General features: G+C 44.0%; 1 protein-coding gene across 1 annotated transcript in view; it reads left to right on the top strand.

Annotated features, from left to right (window-relative positions):
- RAD51B (RAD51 paralog B) overlaps nucleotides 1-17,532 on the top strand; it is a 240,030-nt gene extending 222,498 nt beyond the window's left edge. The window contains exon 7 of the mRNA XM_086939432.1: nucleotides 17,464-17,532. Coding sequence (XP_086795558.1) covers nucleotides 17,464-17,532 — 69 coding nt within the window. The remainder of the gene's footprint in view (nucleotides 1-17,463) is intronic.
- Nucleotides 17,533-19,399: the final 1,867 nt, after the last annotated feature.

Genomic DNA, 19,399 nt, shown 5'->3' with positions numbered 1-19,399 from the left:
AGTCCAGAGCAAAACTCGAACTGATGCATTCACATGCGCTTCCAATACCACACCACCAACACTTCAGTCTGACAAGTGATGATAATGTCATATCTAGCTACAGACAATAACGACTGTGAAATAGGCGGTGGCTCTATGAAGAGGAAATATTTATCTCCTCAGGCCACATTAACGGACGAGACACACACAACCCTCAAGATATGTTTTTATTCATCAAATAGCAAACTTCGCCTGATTCACTCAAGATACTTTCATAGACTCTCCTATACAGCGTTTGTGAAATAGAAATGGGGCATTAGGCAAGATTCTCATTGTGCAAGATTGCAGGCAGTGGAAGCAAGGGTTTATGCACCTGGCGTGGGGTTTCCCTGGGATGAGGGGTTTCTGAAGAGCGGTGCTGGAGTCCCTGTCAAAGATGATAGACATGCCGGGCATCCTCAAGGTTCAGATGGCACTATTGGCTTGGGTTACAGCAATTGAGCCCCAACACTACTGTTAGATAAACGTCTGGTTGCGTGCCAAAGGGGAAGGGTAGTATGCCAATGTGCAAAACGTGAATGTTGGACTTGATCCACAGTAATGAACAACTAGAAACATACACATGGATGCTCCTGGAAATGACTCGCCCGAGAGACATATGGGCCCCTTTGCGCCGACTCCTCAGGACAGGGACGACAATTGTGGAAGTAACTAATGTAGGAGTTGAGTGAAATGGGATGATCTTGGACCTGAAAAATGGAAGCAATATGGTCGTCAGAACCCCCTGGATACACATTTAAAGGAAATATGTAGAAGTGCGAGAAGCCCGTGCATCCACTATGTCCATGTGCCGCTGCTGCGCAATCACTGTGGTCAAGGGTAAGCACATTTTATGTCTGCTGTGGAATAAGTAGCTGAGGAAAAAATGATAATGTCTTGTCTGACACATTTTAGCCCTTTGTCTGGTTGACTACTTAACTGTTGATTCTGTACTTTGACGAAAATGTAATAAATAAAATTAAAATATCTAATCATAAATATTTATTTTTTAAATGGGTGCAAATTTGCTTCCGTCAAATATAACTTCATTGAACCTTAACACCATTATGTTGTAGGACCGTTAGATAAAATGCAAGCTTAAAACAAACTGATTAAGGGAAAGATCAACAAAGCACGCGGGCCATGCAATAGGTTCAGAAACACATGGTGCATTTTAGATTTTGAGTGACGAGGTACTCCCCTGTTTGTGAAGATTAAAAAAAAATCCCACTGGGGTTTCGTAAACGTACATCCATATTTTGCGCTAACAACCAAACATGAACTCTCACACACGACCCGAGTCTCACAGATTTACATTAGTAACTCATTTAACCTGAGTTTTATGAACTTTTAGAAAAAACCTAAAAGTGCACAGTGCAGGAAAGAAAACAATCTTAATCACCGTACGTGATCGCATCTGTGTCTACGTCACGATAGTCTTTATGCACTATCATCAGGCTAGAAGCTATGGAAGCTAAAAAAGGCACGACATGTCCTGATTTAGTTAAAAAATACATTTGGGGGAAGTCACCTCAAACAGAGAAACCTGCTCTCATAAAAACCAACACTCAGCAAAAAAAAATCCTGGTACCTCATGCGAAAAATCACCTGTTCACATCCGTTTACGGACTCTCCTCAAGAGCAAGGCAGGGCAGCGTTTTATGTGTTAGTTCCCTATGAGCAGAAGTAAATCCCTGCATAAATCAGACCTCTTCAGGTTATTCGCTTCTGCCAACAATGGGGAAACAAGACGTCAGCGTTTAGTTGCGTCGGCCGCGAAATGGATCCAAAAAAACCAAGCATTGGCTGCGCAGCAGTAAAGCTGCACGGCCGTGACAGGATCATTTGCACATTAAAAAAATGCCGCGAGCGTGCACTCTCCCGAACTTCCGGTCTCGGGATGTGCACGCTCACGGCAGTCGAGGGGCGGGACTTCCGACTTTGCGAGAAGCCCGCGCCCTCAGAGTGGATGGCAGCAGAAGTCAGGAGAGGCGGCTGAGGAGGTAAGTGGGGCTTGGCACCTGTGTGTGAGGTGTGTATGGTGTGTGGTGTGTGCGTGTGTGCGCGCTTCTGTGAGTGTGGCTGTGTGCGTGATTGTGAGAGGCTGCCGCTGTGAATGTGGAATGTGGAGCAAAAGATGTGCACGGCTGGGGGGGGCGGGGCATGATGCGCGTCCACGATGTGCAATCGGCGCGTGTGCACCAATCTACGTCCCTTGAGGAGGAACTTGGCCACAATAGGTCGAGAGCTCGACCTAAAAAGGATGCAAGGTAGAGAAGGGTGTAAGGCGGAGGGGGAGAAGGGTGCAAGGTGGAGGGGGAGAAGGGTGCAAGGCAGAGGGGAGAAGGGTGCAAGGCAGAGGGAGAATGGTGCAAGGTAGAAAAGGGTTCAAGGTGGAGGTGGACTAGGGTACAAGGGGAGGGGGAGAAGGATACAAGGGGGAGGGGGGAAAGGTGCAAGAGGGAGGGCAAGAAGGGTGCAAGGCAGAGGAGAGAAGGGTGCAAGGGGGATGGTGATGAAGTTAAAAATGTGCCCCCCCTGGAAACATTTCTGCGGACACCCATGGAACGCACACTACTTTGTGAGGGAGAGTGGGAGAGAGTGGAGAGAGAGAGAGTGGGGAGAAACAGTGGAGAGAAACAGTGGAGAGAGAGAGTGGCTAGAGAGAGAGAGAGAGAGTGGAGAGAGACAGTGGAGAGAGAGTAGACAGTGGAGAGAGAGTGGAGATAGACAGTGGAGAGAGTGGAGAGAGAGTGGAGAGAGCATGGAGAGACACTGGAGAGAGTGGAGAAAGAGAGAGTGGAGAGAGAGAGTGGAGAGAGAGAGAGCGTGGAGAGAGAGAGCGTGGAGAGAGAGAGCGTGGAGAGAGAGAGCGTGGAGAGAGAGAGCGTGGAGAGAGAGAGAGTGGAGAGAGAGAGTGGAGAGAGAGAGTGGAGAGAGAGACAGTGGAGAGAGAGACAGTGGAGAGAGAGACAGTGGAGAGAGAGACAGTGGAGAGAGACAGTGGAGAGAGCGAGTGGAGGGAGCGAGTGGAGGGAGCGAGTGGAGGGAGCGAGTGGAGGGAGCGAGTGGAGGGAGCGAGTGGAGGGAGCGAGTGGAGGGAGCGAGTGGAGGGAGCGAGTGGAGAGAGCGAGTCGAGAGAGCGAGTCGAGAGAGCGAGTCGAGAGAGCGAGTGGAGAGAGCGAGTGGAGAGAGCGAGTGGAGAGAGCGAGTGGAGAGAGCGAGTGGAGAGAGCGAGTGGAGAGAGCGAGTGGAGAGAGCGAGTGGAGGGAGCGAGTGGAGGGAGCGAGTGGAGGGAGCGAGTGGAGAGAGCGAGTGGAGAGAGCGAGTGGAGAGAGCGAGTGGAGAGAGCGAGTGGAGAGAGCGAGTGGAGAGAGCGAGTGGAGAGAGCGAGTGGAGAGAGCGAGTGGAGAGAGCGAGTGGAGAGAGCGAGTGGAGAGAGCGAGTGGAGAGAGCGAGTGGAGAGAGCGAGTGGAGAGAGCGAGTGGAGAGAGCGAGTGGAGAGAGCGAGAGAGGGGAGAGAGCGAGTGGAGAGAGCGAGTGGAGAGAGCGAGAGAGGGGAGAGCGAGAGAGTGGAGAGAGAGGGAGTGGAGAGAGAGAGAGAGTGGAGAGAGAGAGAGAGTGGAGAGAGAGAGAGAGTGGAGAGAGAGAGAGTGGAGAGAGAGAGAGAGTGGAGAGAGAGAGAGAGTGGAGAGAGAGAGAGTGGAGAGAGAGTGGAGAGGGAGTGGAGAGTAGAGAGAGACAGTGGAGAGAGAGAGACAGTGGCGGGAGACAGCAGAGAGAGAGTGGGTGGAGAGAGAGTGGGTGGAGAGAGAGTGAGTGGAGAGAGAGTGAGTGGAGAGAGAGTGAGTGGAGAGAGAGTGAGTGGAGAGAGAGTGAGTGGAGAGAGGGTGAGTGGAGAGAGAGTGAGTGGAGAGAGAGTGAGTGGAGAGAGAGTGAGTGGAGAGAGAGTGAGTGGAGAGAGAGTGAGTGGAGAGAGAGTGAGTGGAGAGAGAGTGAGTGGAGAGAGAGTGAGAGGGTGGAGAGAGAGTGGAGAGAGAGTGGAGAGAGAGTGGAGAGAGAGTGGAGAGAGAGTGGAGAGAGAGTGGAGAGAGAGTGGAGAGAGAGAGAAGGGGGAGAGGGTGGAGAGAGAGGGAGTAGAGGGAGACAGTGGAAGGAGACAGTGGAAGGAGACAGTGGAAGGAGACAGTGGAGGGAGACAGTGGAGGGAGAGATAGTGAGAGAGTGGAGAGAGAGACAGAGGAGAGACCGTGGAGAGAGAGACAGTAGAGATAGAGTGGACAGAGTTGAGAGAGAGAATGGAGAGAGAGAGTAGAGACTGACTGACTGAGAAACTGACTGGGAGAGAGAGTGACTGATTGACAGAGAGAGAGACTGATTGAGAGTGAGACTGACTGACTGACAGAGACTGACTAAGGTAGAGAGAAACTGACTGAGAAAGAGAGACTGAGAGAGAGAGGCAGAGACTGACTGACAGAGAGATAGACTGATTGACTGTGAGAGAGACTGACTGACAGAGAGACTGACAGAGAGAGACTGACTTGGAGAGAGACTGACTTGGAGAGAGACTGACTTGGAGAGAGACTGACAGAGAGAGACTGACAGAGAGAGAGATTGACTGAGAGAGAGAGACTGACTGACTGGGGTAAAGAGAGAATGACTGACTGAGAGACTGACTGACGGAGAGAGAGAGACTGACTGGGAGAGAGAGAGACTGGCTGACTGAGAGAGAGATTAGAGAGAGAGATTGACTGACAGAGAGGGAGACTGACTGACAAAGACTGACAGAGAGATAAAGAGACTGAGAGACTGACAGAGAAAGAGAGACTGACTAACAGAGAGAGAGAGAGACTGACTGACGGAGAGAGAGAGAGACTGACTGACAGAGAGAGAGACTGACTAAGAGAGAGAAACTGACAGACTGAGAGAGACTGATTGAGAGAGACTGACTGAGAGAGAGAGACTGACTGACAGAGAGAGAGACTGAGACTGACAGAGTGAGAGACTGACTGACTGACAGAGAGAGAGAGAGACTGACTGACAGAGAGAAAGACTGACTAAGAGAGACTGACTGAGAGAGACTGACTGAGAGAGACTGACTGACAGACAGATAGAGAGCAAGAGACTGACTGACTGACTGAGAGAGACTGACTGAGAGAGACTGAATGACAGAGAGTGATAGACTGACTGACTGACAGAGAGAGAGACTGACTGACAGAGAGGGACTGACTGACAGACTGACAGAGAGAGACAGAGAGAGAGAGAGAGAGAGAGAGAGAGAGAGAGACTGACTGACTGAGAGTGACTGACTAAGAGAGACTGAATGACAGAGAGAGATAGACTGACTGACTGAAAGAGATATACTGACTGACAGAGAGAGAGAGAATGTGATGGAATTGGGGTCAAAGTGTGTATGAAGCTATGCAATGCCTCTTAAGATTGCTATTGTCTAATAAAAATAAAACTGTATTATCAAAATGTGCTCTTTGTAGTTATATCTGCTTTTGAAATACTGCATTGTCACTTTGTCCAATGTTTTAAAATGGAAACGGGAAGGAGCAGTGAATGTACTTTTGTCAAAACTAAACGATGAGTGGGCCCGATGTTGTATATCATGACAGGAGTCTGCATCAGGAAACCCACCTAAAATTGGGCAAACTTCCCCGGCCTACTGATGGCAGCGACCCTGTAATGAATGGACCACCACCTATGACAGCCTGCTGGCAGACTAAGCCCAACCTTTTACTCCACCATCCAGTGTTACTATTAACGGCTGCATTGGTGACAGTGGCGTAACAATCGCCCGCATCCCCTGCAGTATGGCGGGTCGCTGGCCTGAGCGCTCTAGACAGGCATGGAGGATGGGAGGGGGCCCCCCTCCATGTAGTTTGCAGGGGGGCCCCCTCATGTTTCGTTACACCACTGCTACTATGTAGGTGTTTTGGACTCCTCCATCAGATTGTTGATTCTGGCATTGGTGGAGGGATTGTTGAGGAAAGTTGGGGCTCAGTTTAAAACTAAATATGGAGAATACATGCAATATAACCAACAGATTGACTATAGAGGTCTAAATAAGACATTGTGAGCCATTACATGCCTCATAGATATAGAAACTAGTCTCTCACCACCACTGGTTGTGCAGTAACATACTCCCTATTTAATTATTTTTCTTTTGCTTGGTTCCCTGCTGCAGCTGTCCTTTGCTCAGACCACCAGTTAAAGCTGCTTATGACCCCTCAGAGTTAGTACATTTTTTGCAAACTTTGTTGGTTTGTGTTATTTTGGGCCCTGTTGGGGGCGTGGTTGCATTTGTGAAAAATGTATTCTTCTGGTTTATTGCAGCCTTATCTGTAAGATTCATCAACCTAGTGGTGGCCATACTAAATTTGACAATACCTTACATTGTTTCTAGAATTAATTGTCTGGAGGCGAATTTTAAGTGGAGACTGCTAGACTCCAAGATAACGAGTAGTGCACATGCATCACAATAGACTCGCTCCACATTAGAGAACATTTTTCATAATTCTGACCGAATGATCCATTATTTAAATTAGCACCCTTAAAATCTGTTGTACATGCTGCAGCTTGACTTGTCTCAAATACCCATAGATATGAAAACTCACAAATATGAACATAGCACACCAATTTTATAGTACTTGGAATGGCGCCAGACTGAAACAAAATGTTCCTAAAAACCGAATGTCTCACCTAAAAGCTTTAGCCCATCACACAGGCAATATAAGGGGGCTCAGATCTAAATCTAACCTTTGACTTGAAACTCCCCACAAAAAAATCCACAATATGTTGGGCCTTTGAGAAGCCCTGGAAAGAGGGATCACTTTGCCTCAGCCTATCAGACAAGTGCATGCTCTCTCACAAATCAATGCCACCTTGCAAGATCCCTTACTGATAAAACACGTTGGTGTTGGGCTCTTGGGTTATATAGAGTTTGGCAAATGCAGAACCAGATTGAACCAGGTAAAATGGCAACTTCTGCCAATTTTCATTTGCAAAGTAATGAGCACATTTTGGAGCTTGACTGTCGCTATCCTCGATCACAGTTTAGGCATCCTCTGTATCAGCTGGTTATTCAGCGAGAGGATGCGGTTCAGCTGATCCAGATGCTGCATGGTTACCTGCACTGGATTCTTAAGGTGAAAGGTCTGTGTCTTGGGATCTCGCAGGACAAAGTCTGAAGAAGGTATGCAGGAACTTCTTGTTGTGAGTAGCAGGACAGGAATGATGATCCTCATTCCTGCACTCTCCCTGAAATTCAGAACCACTCTCTTGTTTATGAGAAGGTGAGAAAAGCTGCGTCCAAACCAAATAAGGAAAGTGTGCCCTGGTGTCATTCATCCATGGCCACCAGGGGCCGTATTCCATTTCCGAGCGTTTGCCCCCGGGGCACCTTGGTATTACAGAAGTGGGTGCAAATGCTTGTGTGTCCTCTTCAGTAATAGCGATAGTGCTGGTGCACTTAAAGCGACAGCAGTATAATCAGGGTGTTTTTCCTCATTTGCATAGGGGCATGCCCTATGCAAATGAGGGAATTCATTTGCCTCTGTGCTTGCTCCATATTACAGATGTGGGCGCAAAGGCAAAGAAACTTTCAGGGGGGCATACTCACTGTGCACCACCTTAGTGGCGCACAGTGAGTGTGCACCACAGGGAGCAGCCCTCTGGAGGGGAGAAAGGGGGTCCTTTTGGAACCCCCAGACATACCCTTGCAGGCAAGTGCAGCCACTGAATGCACCAGCCAGCAAGGGGATCTCTAATCTCCTTTAAAAGTGCAGGGGGATTGCCACCTGCACTGGGAAAACACAGAGTGGCATTAAGCAGCCGCTCCGTGTTTTCACATGATTGTGCTGCCCTGGGGGCAGCTTATTCACCATAATGTGGCTCTATATCATTTTTTGCGCCCAGCACACCTTTTTAAAGGACCGCCGGGTGCAAGCAATGACAATGACAATGCGCAATACGATTCCAGGAGTCACTTGTGCGTCCAGCAGCGCTATTTTGATGATGATGGTTGGATGATAAGCCAATGGTCGGCCATCCCATTTACTTGGGAATATAAATCAACAAGGCTGGAAAAGAACAATATGTTCCTTAAATCTGACATTAAAAGGGAGCTTAAATGTGAGGAGATAGTTCAACGAATGACGACACTGAGGATGGAATTTATTTTGTTATCCTGGTTGCGCTCTCAACCTATTTGTGATATGTGTCTATGATTAGGTTCTGTTAGAAATGTAGTCAGTACATGGGAGACATTAGGTTTCATTACTTTATTGAGAAGATATTTTGATAATTTCACGTCATGCTTAGTATGAACAATTCTTGAAATTGCACGATTACACCACTTTGCATAATTAAGAGTAATTTGCAGGAAAAATTTATAGTGAGTGCACAAAAACGTTGTGAACAACCAGAAGGCAAACAGCTGCTGCTTGTGGCCCTTGTGTTTGTGCTATTTGTTACTACCAAAGCCGTCCTCCTGTCCAAAACAGACCAGAGGAAGCATTTCATACGAATATTTAGAGCATAAATGCAGGTTTTACATTTTGCGTAATATGACGTCATTTTGTGGAAGCAAGGTACCCGAATTTCGCACACCCCTGAAAACACTTTGCAAAAACTTATGGAACGCTCTAGTATATGCTGGTTTTAGGAAGGATTATACATATTTTCATATATAGGTTACTTTTTTCTGCTTTTGTGGATCATGGGTGAATGCCTTTTTTAAAAAAAAAAATCATTTTCTGTTTGAATTCTTATTTAGTCTTTAAGGTGCTGTTTTTCCAATTCTTTAGCAAACTTTTGATGCATCCCATTACTTTTCACGCTTACCTGTAGTTTCCTAAATTATATCCTAATTTAGGGTCACACAGTTTTATTGCACTCACAAAATTGACTGTGTTAAACATTTTTCAGTGAACAGATCTACAAATTCTTTAATGGGAACTCCTAATTTAATTTATAATTTAACCATTTGAAGCTTTGCCAATAAAAATGTTGACTTTCAAACTACCTCCGATTCCAAAATACTTTTTATATTATGTTTGGATCAAAATTCATTAGGAATTTGTTCCGAATGTGTGAGTTTGGAACCCATTACGTCAGGAACGGCCTGGGAGCGTTTCTCAACACGTGGCCTCAAAGTCAAATAAGTGATAAAAACAATCTAATGTCCAGGGCCGAAGCCAAGAGTGGGGGAGCCAAACCAGCCAGTATCTGTTTTTGCCAACACTTCCCCCCACCCTCCCTAAATGACACAGGCAGCTGGCATACCAAGCATTTGCAATGCAATAGGTCTCACATTTATGAGAGTTTAAGCTATTGCATTTACTATGGCAATAGCGCAATATCTTGTAAATGCATGGCCTATTTCACTTCAAAGAAGTGGCCGCCATTGTCCAGGACTGCTTGAAAGTGAATAATAGAGTTAATGACTGGGCTGAGGAAATGGGGGTACTTGACCGTTGTCAAATGGGTTTTAGACGCAAGGTGGGAACCATCGAACAATGCCTAAATTTAAATCTTTTAATTAGCAAATATAACATTGCTAAGGCATCACCCATTTACCTGGCGTTTATGGACTTATCGTCCGCATTTGACCTGGTAAACAGGTCAAAATTGTGGTCGATTCTTTTGTTGTATGGCCTGGATCCCCCCCTGGTACATTTCCTCGCCTATTTGCACAAAGATACAAAGGCACAAGTACGGATTGACATGGAGGGTACAGTTTCTGGGCCAATTAATGTAGAGAGGGGGGTGAGACAGGGGTGCGTTTTAGCACCCCTGTTATTTATTATCTACATAAATGGCTTGAGCAACTCCCTAAAAAAGGCTACCCCAGATGTCCCTAAAATTAAAGGATGCCAACTACCGTGTCTTTTGTACGCGGATGATGCTGTGCTCATGGGATTAACACCTAAAGCCCTACGTGCACTAGTCAGGGATTTTTCATCATACATGGGGAATTTGGATTTTAAAGTAAATTTTAAAAAATCATTCATCATGTCCTGTGGGCCGGGTGCTAAGCAATTAAATTCCATTATGATAGGAGCTGATAAGTTGCTCTTAACCAAAACTTTCCCATATCTAGGTATGGTCTTTGCTGCGAACAGCCTGTGGAGTGGGCATATTGCCCACGCCACAGGCAAGTTCTCAAAGGCCATAAACTCAATTTTATCTCTTCCCAAACCGAGGAAAGTTGGAGCAACTAAAGCAATTTTAAAGATTTATAGGCTTCAATGCATCCCAGTGGCAACCTACGGTGCCGAAATTTGGGGGTCAGTAAAAACCACCTCAATACAAAGAGAAGAGAACCGGCTCTGTAGGAAGCTACTGGGAGCTCCGATTTCATCATCAGGGTTTATCTGCCAGTCGGAGCTGAATGCACCCTACATTAGTGACTTTATTGCAGCCAGGCCTGCATTATTTTGGTTAGCTATCTGGACAAATGAATATGCTAGTTTAACACATGATATATTGAGGGAATGTTTAGCTTGTGACAAATGGAATAAGATCCCATGGTTTCGTGGTATACAAGAGAGTCTGTCTAGTATAGACAGGGGCAACCTCTTTGAAAATCCATCTCACATAAAGAGGACTGACAAAAAAGAAGTCCAACTTGAATTGTATGCTAATTACAGGGAAAAAAGATTGTCAGAAGAGATGAAGAAACAAACTGTTGTGTCCTATATTAACAATGGTCTATTAACCCAGCAACTCCCGCTGTATTTGACATTACCAATGTGTTGCTGGGAAAGATCTTTATCATTTAGAATGAAAGCAGGAACGGTAAAATTTTTACTTTGTTTTCCTCTGGGACACAATGTAGATGACAAGATTCCGTGTCCTTGTGACGGAACCAGTAAACAAAACGATCTACATTTCTTCTTCATGTGTAAGTTTTATAGGAAATATATTAAATGGTTTCTAGCACCTTATTTTAAAAAACATAGACCCATCTCCCTGAACCAGTCTTATCTGATGCTTTTAAAATTGGAGGACGATGAACTTATATTTCGCACAAGCTGTTTTTTAAAAGTTATTTCTAACGTACGTAGAAGTATGGAATACCCTTGATTCATTTGCACTATCAATGACTACTGATCCTCCTTGCACTTTTGAAATGTGTAACTTAGCAAATGCACTGATAATGTACTTTATAGTGTCTATTGCACCTATTGTAATTGTAATTATAAATGTCGAATTGTATTTTAAATTGTGCTTTTATGGATTTTTGAAATCCGAATAAAGATTTTTTGAATTGAAAATTGAATTGAGAAAGTGAAAGCAGGCATGGAGAGGAAAGCACCTCGTGCCTGTAGTAGGGGAAACTCATTTAAGAAAATAGTGCTTACTGACTAAAAAAGACATACCGTGTCGCAACAGAAGTGAAAGGGCCAGTTGCCATGGTAGGTTACAAATGCAGAAAAGGCGGTACAAATGACAATGACACCAGCCAATTAAAAATAAGGGTGGAGAGTGGGTAGGGCTTCAAAGTCATACTCCAGTACTGCATGCCACGCAGCAGTGCATGTGCTGCCCAGGCTTGACCTAAAAAATGGCTCATCTGTGGGCTCTGGAAATAGAGGTACTGGAGGTCAGAATGCTGATCAGCCATCAATAAAAATGCCTTGAAATTTTGATTTTCCTTATTGAATTTAGGGCCTTTTCTTTTCATCGCGAAAACCCAGTGTTAGAAATTGGGTTTCTAGTTGGCAGAGGTATGCACCCTGTCCAAGCAGGAATCACAAGCCTAGTCCGGGCAAGTCAGATGCAGACCATAAATTAATCTGTGCTTCACACAGAGCAGGCAGGCTTAACTTAAGAGCTAACTTGTAAAGTGTTTGTGCAACACTTCAAACAGGAACACAGTGAAAACACCACTAAAATACTCAACACCAGTTTAAAAAATAGAATATGATTTGATAAATACAACTTGACCAAAACTACAAAAATCTAATAAGTATTAGCCGAGATGTGAATAGCACTGAGAAGCAGTACGCGCTTATGGGGGATATTTAGTGGCGCTGGACTGGGGTAAAGTCAAAAGTTAAGGCTGACCGCGATTGAACATGGGCCAGATACAGGATCCATGCAAGGCCCCCTAAACAAAGTACCTTGTCCTGGTCTCATCAGAGAGGTGCTGGGTGCAGCCGAACTATGAGTCGGTGTTGATCCAGCAGTCGAAGGGATGTCTATTTTCTCCATGCAACAATGGTGATGCGCCAGTTCTGAAGATGAAAAACACAAGCAACAGGCCCCCACTAGCTATTGATTAATTAAATAGAGTACACAAAGACAGATGAAACCCCATAGCCAAGATGCGTGGTTTCCAAAGCTGAGGCACTGGGTTTTTACACGCGGTCGAGGGGATGCGTTTATCGTGTCTCACTCCCAACGGCAGTGATGTGGCAATTCTGATGCATTGCTTCTGGAGGCGGTGCACAATTCTTAGTGCAATGCTCCAGTTCTGTTCCCGCAACCGAGACCATGCGTTGATTCTGCTTCATGCAGCAGAGGATGCGTCTGTTACACCAGAGCAAGCACCTGTATCCACTAACAATGGAACAGATACCCCTGAGTATCAACAGTAGGCAATCCAGCATGCCATTGGAGATCACTCTGAGTTCAAGCAAGAGTCCACTTCTTCAGCAGGGGCAGAGGGTAATAGGCAGCAGGGCAGCAGAGCAGAAAAGCAGTTCTTCCAGAGCAGCAGTTCAGCAGAATGTCAGTCCTTGTAGCAGTACCGCAGTCATTCTTCCTAGCAGAGTTTCTTTACAGGTCCAGAAGTGTCTTATTTTGTAGGGTCAGAGACCCAGTACTTATACCCAGTTGTGCCTTTGAAGTGGAGGTGACTTCAAAGTGGGGCTTTGAAGTGCATAGAGGTCCTTCCTCCCAGCCCTGGCTCCAGATTCACTGTGGGGGTGGAGGGCATGCAACCTTTTATGTGGGGACAGGACATTGTACTACACATGAAATGTCCACGGATCTAGAAACAAGAATCTACCTCAAAGAAGCCGTAATCCAAAAAACCTAAAGAATGTATGTGTATGTGAAAAAAGAAGTCTCCTTTAGAATAAGGATACCCATCAGTCACCACTCGATACCGCCCTAGTCATCTTCTGGGCCTCCTCCTGGCATTTCCATCGTGAAGCATTAATTATGAAAAGAAGGACCTGATGACGATGTCCTACATCAAATTATGGATCACTGGATAGCCCTCTAGATGTCAGCTGGTAGTTATATGTGATGGGTGAAAAGAATTGCAGTGCATAAGTGGTGTATTGAAAAAAGTGACTTAAAATCGCGTAAGAGAGAGCCATTATGTTTTATTAATATCACTCAAATGCCCAAGGTTAAAAACAGTGCAAAATAGGGCAGTTTCAACAAATACCTGACAGGATATTGCCCATTCAGGTGAGTCACCTCCTCCCTTCCATACTGCCCAGAATGAACGATCAGCCACCCAAGTGGGGTACTATTATTATTAGGAGAAGAGTAGGAACGGTGTGCGGTAGAACATCTGGGGAGCCCCTCAGATTCCATTTGTGCAATCTGCTTTCACTTATGTGTTGCTCTGACATCAGCCTGCACAGTATGCTCTGCAATACATCAAAACAAAGCAAACAAAAAACTTGGGACTAGAGGGAAGCTTTTCCTTCATGCCCAAACGTTGATGCTGGAAAAGAAAATGTTTCTGGTGTTTTTGCATGATTTTTATTTCCAGTACTGTGGACAAACAGTTGAAGTCCACCACACTATGAAGGTAGGGCAGTGGATGCTAACAGGTTGCACTCTGCCCTAAAGCAGTTAAAACCCACAAAATACATGCAGCCTGATATCCTTTTCATCAAGATTGGACAACAAGCTGCAGGGATATAATGGCCACATTGCACTTACTTTTCTGTTCCATGGTGTAGGGGACTTCTCCATTTCCAAACAGCTCCCAGGATGGTAGGTTTGTGGGACTGGAGAACAGGGAGAAAATACAGGGGCCAGAGAAAGATGGTAGCTGTTGCTTGTGTCCGTGCACAGCCAAGAGAAAGTTTGTTGCCCTACATGTTCGATGGAGATGAGGGCTTGGGAGAGCATAACAAATATTGAAAGGCACGAAGAATATAAGGAGAAGCGGATCAAGAAAAGGAGAAGATAACAAGAGAGAGAAAGAGTAAATAGAAAAAGCAATAGTGAGCAGAAGAGATATGAAGGAGAAGATAGATGCAGAGACAAAATGAAAGGGGTAGTGGGGAAAAGGGTGAGAAATGCAGTGGAAACAGAGGTTAAAAGATGAGAAGGGAGAAAGTAAAATAAAGCCTCACGGAGCAAAATGAGAGCTAGGTAGGCATGGAGAAAAGGTGATTGGAGATTTTAAGTGTAATTTATAGCTTATGTTTTTGTCAATACAGCTAGCCCAATTTAATTTCAATGCACAAATGTGACATTATTTTCTCAAAAGGAGCTTAGCATAGGATCCAAAAGTGGACTTGCATAGTGATCTCTGAAGTCTCATTAAGGTCTAACCATTGTTACTTAATCCAAATAGCTTTTTATAAATCGCTTAACAATGATATCTCTTGCTCTTTGTTACGGCATGCTCTTGATCAGAACTGCTGACTCCTTTCCTTTTTAATGCATATCAGGTATATCTACATTTGCTGGTATAGTCGCAGGAAAGTAAAACCTACTTGCTGAGAAATCAAGTTCTAATATAGAGGTGAGTTGATTGCTAGTGTGCATTTATATATGGCAGCTTGACTTTTATCTGCACAAGTAAGAATACTGATCAATCCCTCTGCAAATAAATATTTTTGATTTCACTCAACACATGGCAGGATTCCATGTTTTCCGCATTTGCCACTCAGAAAATTGAACGCTCGTACAAGCAATGTTGGGCACATAGAGGATGCCATTTTAAGGATTATTTTGAAGGAGTCTACTGTATGTGAAAAAGGAGAATTTCCATAATTCAAGAAGTGGAGCAAGAGAAGTGATCACAGAGCAGGATTTTAGTTGCAAACTTTGGTACCAGCACTCAGCACTTTAGAGGCGTAACTGCTGCCTGCCCATCTATGGTACCTCCAACTATATATGTAACCAGTGTCCTCAGTCAGGCCACAGGCCTCCAAATGACCCATCTCAAACTCACATAATCACTTATCCATTACCATGCCTACCTATCTTGATGGTCGATGTCTGAGGAAGGTCTCATTTTGTACAGCCCCTTTCGCACAACCAGCTGTATGGGGTATATGCCAATCTCGAAGCATGCTTTAGGTCCATACAATATTGACTGGTACATTTCATTAAATGTAAATGAATGATCTATCTTTTGTAAGAATGTTCTAGTGAAATTCATTGTGGGACCTTCCTAAATTCCCCAGTAAAATGACATTTAAATTCTATTTAGTTTTAACCATTGCTAGAGAATTTAAAACACACTGTTCACCATCTTTTTCCCATGCTTGCCTTGATGGAAAAGCTTTAAACTCTGTAAAAGTTCTTTTAAATTAGCGTCAAGTTAAATTAAAACCTCTCTTACGAAGTTGTAGCAAATGAGGAAACTCCACATGTTAAGAAGCAGATTATGTTTCCTAACTTTACTTGAGGTAGGATTTATCATTTTAGGCAATCCAGGTGTGAAGATTTCCTGGTGCAGAATGTCCTAGATAGAACATCCTCCAACATAAAAATGTTTATGGAGGCTGGTCATCTTCCACCTCAGGTTAGGAGGTGTGGGAGGGACGGCACTGTGCTGAGGCTAGCTTATATTTTTACCATGAGTTTTGCATTTCACAAAGTTTGAACAGTTTGGACAATGCACAAAGCTGCGAGTCAGCGGATGTCACAATTTTACAACGCATACTTTAAATCCCTTCAAATTGATAGAATTTAAAGTTGGATTGTGGAAAGTTTATTGTGCTTTAGTACGTACCTTAAAAAATCCACATTTTCATTCACATAGAATCACATGTGTATACCTGAATATCGAAACAAGAATATCGATGGTACAGAATATTGAGGGAAGAATGGCAAATCTAAAATACCAACATGTAGTTAAGAGCAGATTTTCTGTACCTTACTCCACATATATGTACCTACATGATGTGTATAAATATTTTCAAAGTACGTAGGTTTGGAGGTAATAGTAAATCTATACTTCCCTATGGGCACTTATCTTTCCATATTCTGTCCTCAATATTCGCGTACCGGGGGGGGGGGCGTAGTTTGGCCACTCAGGAAGATGGCCGCCTGAAAGAAGAGCTCCGTTGTGGGACGGACCCCGGACAAAATATTCCCACTTACCTGAACTGCTGGACTTGCTTCAATGGGCTCTGCTGTTGTCGGAAATCATGCGGAAGGGTTTGATGTTGTTTTCTCTCCCGAAGCGATGCTGGTTTCCGTCATTATAGCCCGGTGAGATAGGCGCTCCGCTGTCTCTGCTGGACTCCGAGCCCTGCGCGCTAGTTAACCGCGCCTCCTCGCGCCGTAGAGCCGCGCGCTCTACTACCTCGGGCCCGCGCCTCCTCCTCTACAAGGCCGCTTCTTTCTACGCATCAAGGCAGCGCCTCCTTCGCTTGAAAGGCTGCTTCTTTGTTTAGTTCAGGGCTGCGCCTTCATATCTTACGAAGCCGTGCCTTTTTGCCACAGAGACGCTCTTCCTCGTACTACGAGGCTTCTTTTACCACAGGACAGCGCCTCTCTACTGTGCAAGGCAGCGCCTCCTTGAGGTGTATAACCTTACCTCCTCACAACACGGAGATACATCTTTACCTGTCACGCAAGCTCTGTCTCTGTAGCACTTTCTATTCTTATCACACAGAAAGTTGAAGAAGGGTGATTCATTGTGAGGGGGACAACATTCCTTTTGACAGGATTGACTATCTAATTTACTTCACGTCTATATTGCCACACGCTCTTGGAGTTTCCTTGTGTTCTGCATTACAGTACTTCTTCATGCTGTTTTGGGATGCGGTCAAGGAGAACTACTGATGTAACACCAGACTAGTACACTCATAATACAAGAGAGCAGCACATGTGAATATTATATTCTTTCTCACAAAAAAGCTCTTGGTTATGATGAAATTTTACAGCAAAGTGCTTCTCCTATCGCTCAATTTGCCTATCTTTTTATGGAAATGAGGGGAAAGCCTATTGTATATGAAATTTTTCTCTCACATGTATGTCAATGATAACTATATACCTAGTTCAAACAACTATGTTATGGAAGTATGCCTATGTCTCTTTAAGGGCCAGTTCCTCCAGGAATGTTACTATATGCTGTATATCTTGCCTCAACTGATTTAAGCTTGCTGTTTTCCTCTGGGATCCTGTAAGGGAATTACGTCAGCTATTTACTTTATTCCTACAGGACGTCTCCTCTATCTTTAAGTGCATTCATACTTGCTTTTTCCATTCTGTCATTTATAGGATTATGACCTGCTTCTGATAGTTATTTATTTCATATATTGCAGTGATTTGTCTCGTGTTGGGTCTTAGAACTTGTTGATCTTCAGTGTACGATAATTTTATTTATACTGTGCATCAAACATTTACATTCATATCATGCCTGTTGCTATATGTTATTTTTAAGAGAATTATACTTTTTACAGGCGCCCAGCTCTGTTTGTACTATAACCTTATATTAGATTATCCTTTTTACATCCTGTCCTTTATTAATCATTGCTTCGAACAAAGCAACCAACATTAGTTCGCTACTGTAGAACATCTGTAAAACGGAAAGTGATAATGTCTAATAAAAGGAACGGCAGTAAACCACCTAAGCAGCCACTCTTTACTGAAGTTGTAAAACAACCTGCTAGCATATCGACTAAGGGGAGTTTGTCTCCGTCGTCCAATACACCTCAAGCTTCACCATCTAGCAGTGATCAGTCATTATCCGTCACGATGCAAAGAATATTGCAAGAGCTTTCTGGGGTCAACCGCCGTTTGGAGGGACTTGACCTTACAATCGCATCCTTGGCTGGAGAAACTAAATCGATCAGAGCAGATCTCACAACATCTCATACAAGAATTGAAACTCTTGATTCTAAAATTCTTGCTATTGAGACCCGTTTGGATTCAGTTCAACCATCGGACCAGGATCTTCTTTTTCTACACAGTAAAATCATTGATTTGGAAGACCGCAGCCGAAGAGACAATGTTCGTTTCTTTGGATTTCCGGAGAACATTGAAAAACAAGATATGAAATTATTCCTATGTAATACTCTCCCACTTACGACCGGTATCTCCTTTGTTCCTCCTCTTGAAATTCAACGCGCTCACAGAATTGGCTCCCCACGTTTAGATCACTCTGGACGTCCAAGACCAGTTATTGCCTGTTTTCTCAGACATGAACAAACTCGACAAATTATATCTGCGGCTCGTTCACGAGGCTCCTTCCTTTTCCAAGGTCACACTATTCACATATCTGCAGACTTCTCCAAAGAGACAAATGAAAGACGAAAGGGATTCCTTTCCATGAGACCTCAACTGCATCAGCTGGACATTAAATATGGTTTATTTGAGCCTACACGCTTCCGCATCACCTGGAATGGAGAATCCAAAGATTTTTATGATCCCGCACTTCTGCAACAATTATTGATTGACATTAAATCTCACGATATTGAAATGCAATCTTCCCATTGTGATCAACCTACACCGCCTTCTGCTACCTCCTCAAGTATGGCACTGCAACACCCACGTAACATAAGCAATTCTAGACAACGTGGTAGGGAAGGCAACCGTCTCAATCGTTCACAGGATAATAGAGCCTCAGTACAACACTCCATCTCTGCCCTCATTAAAGACCCAACACGAGACAAATCCAGATCGCCTCTTAAAACACCTTCAGATGCTGACTGAGTAATTCTGTATTGTTTAAGAAGTTTACCCATATGCTCTATTGTTTCTTTGATTATATCTCGTATTCGTCTACGATATCTTTCTTATTTCTTGGTATTTACTTTACTAATATTAAGTGATTTATAGTCAGCTCTATATCTTGCACTGCTTTTTCTGTCTTCATACTTGTCCTCTGCGTTTTCTTCACTTCTCTACCTCCACAATGAATCTGTTTTCTTTCTTGTCAGTAGCTTTAGTTCATTGAATAACTCTATCTTTCTCCTTAAATTACTTAACACTTTCTATTGCTTACTCCTTCCGTTGCCGATTGAATTTTTTCTTTATTGTTCAATTGTTTACTTTTGTATTTTCTTATCTCTTCACTCCAATGTTGAAGACTCAATTGTTTATTTTGTTGATTTGTTGTATTATATAACATAATTACTTTTACTTCATATTTTATATTGCTGTATCTACTCTAATATCATTGTGCAATTTCACGTTAGCATTTGCTTCTCACATT

This window comes from Lissotriton vulgaris, chromosome 9 (genome assembly GCF_964263255.1).
Source record: "Lissotriton vulgaris chromosome 9, aLisVul1.2, whole genome shotgun sequence".
In the NCBI taxonomy this organism is placed as follows: domain Eukaryota; kingdom Metazoa; phylum Chordata; class Amphibia; order Caudata; family Salamandridae; genus Lissotriton; species Lissotriton vulgaris.
Note: the sequence above shows the minus strand (reverse complement) of the source record. Positions and strands in the feature narration are given on the sequence as shown.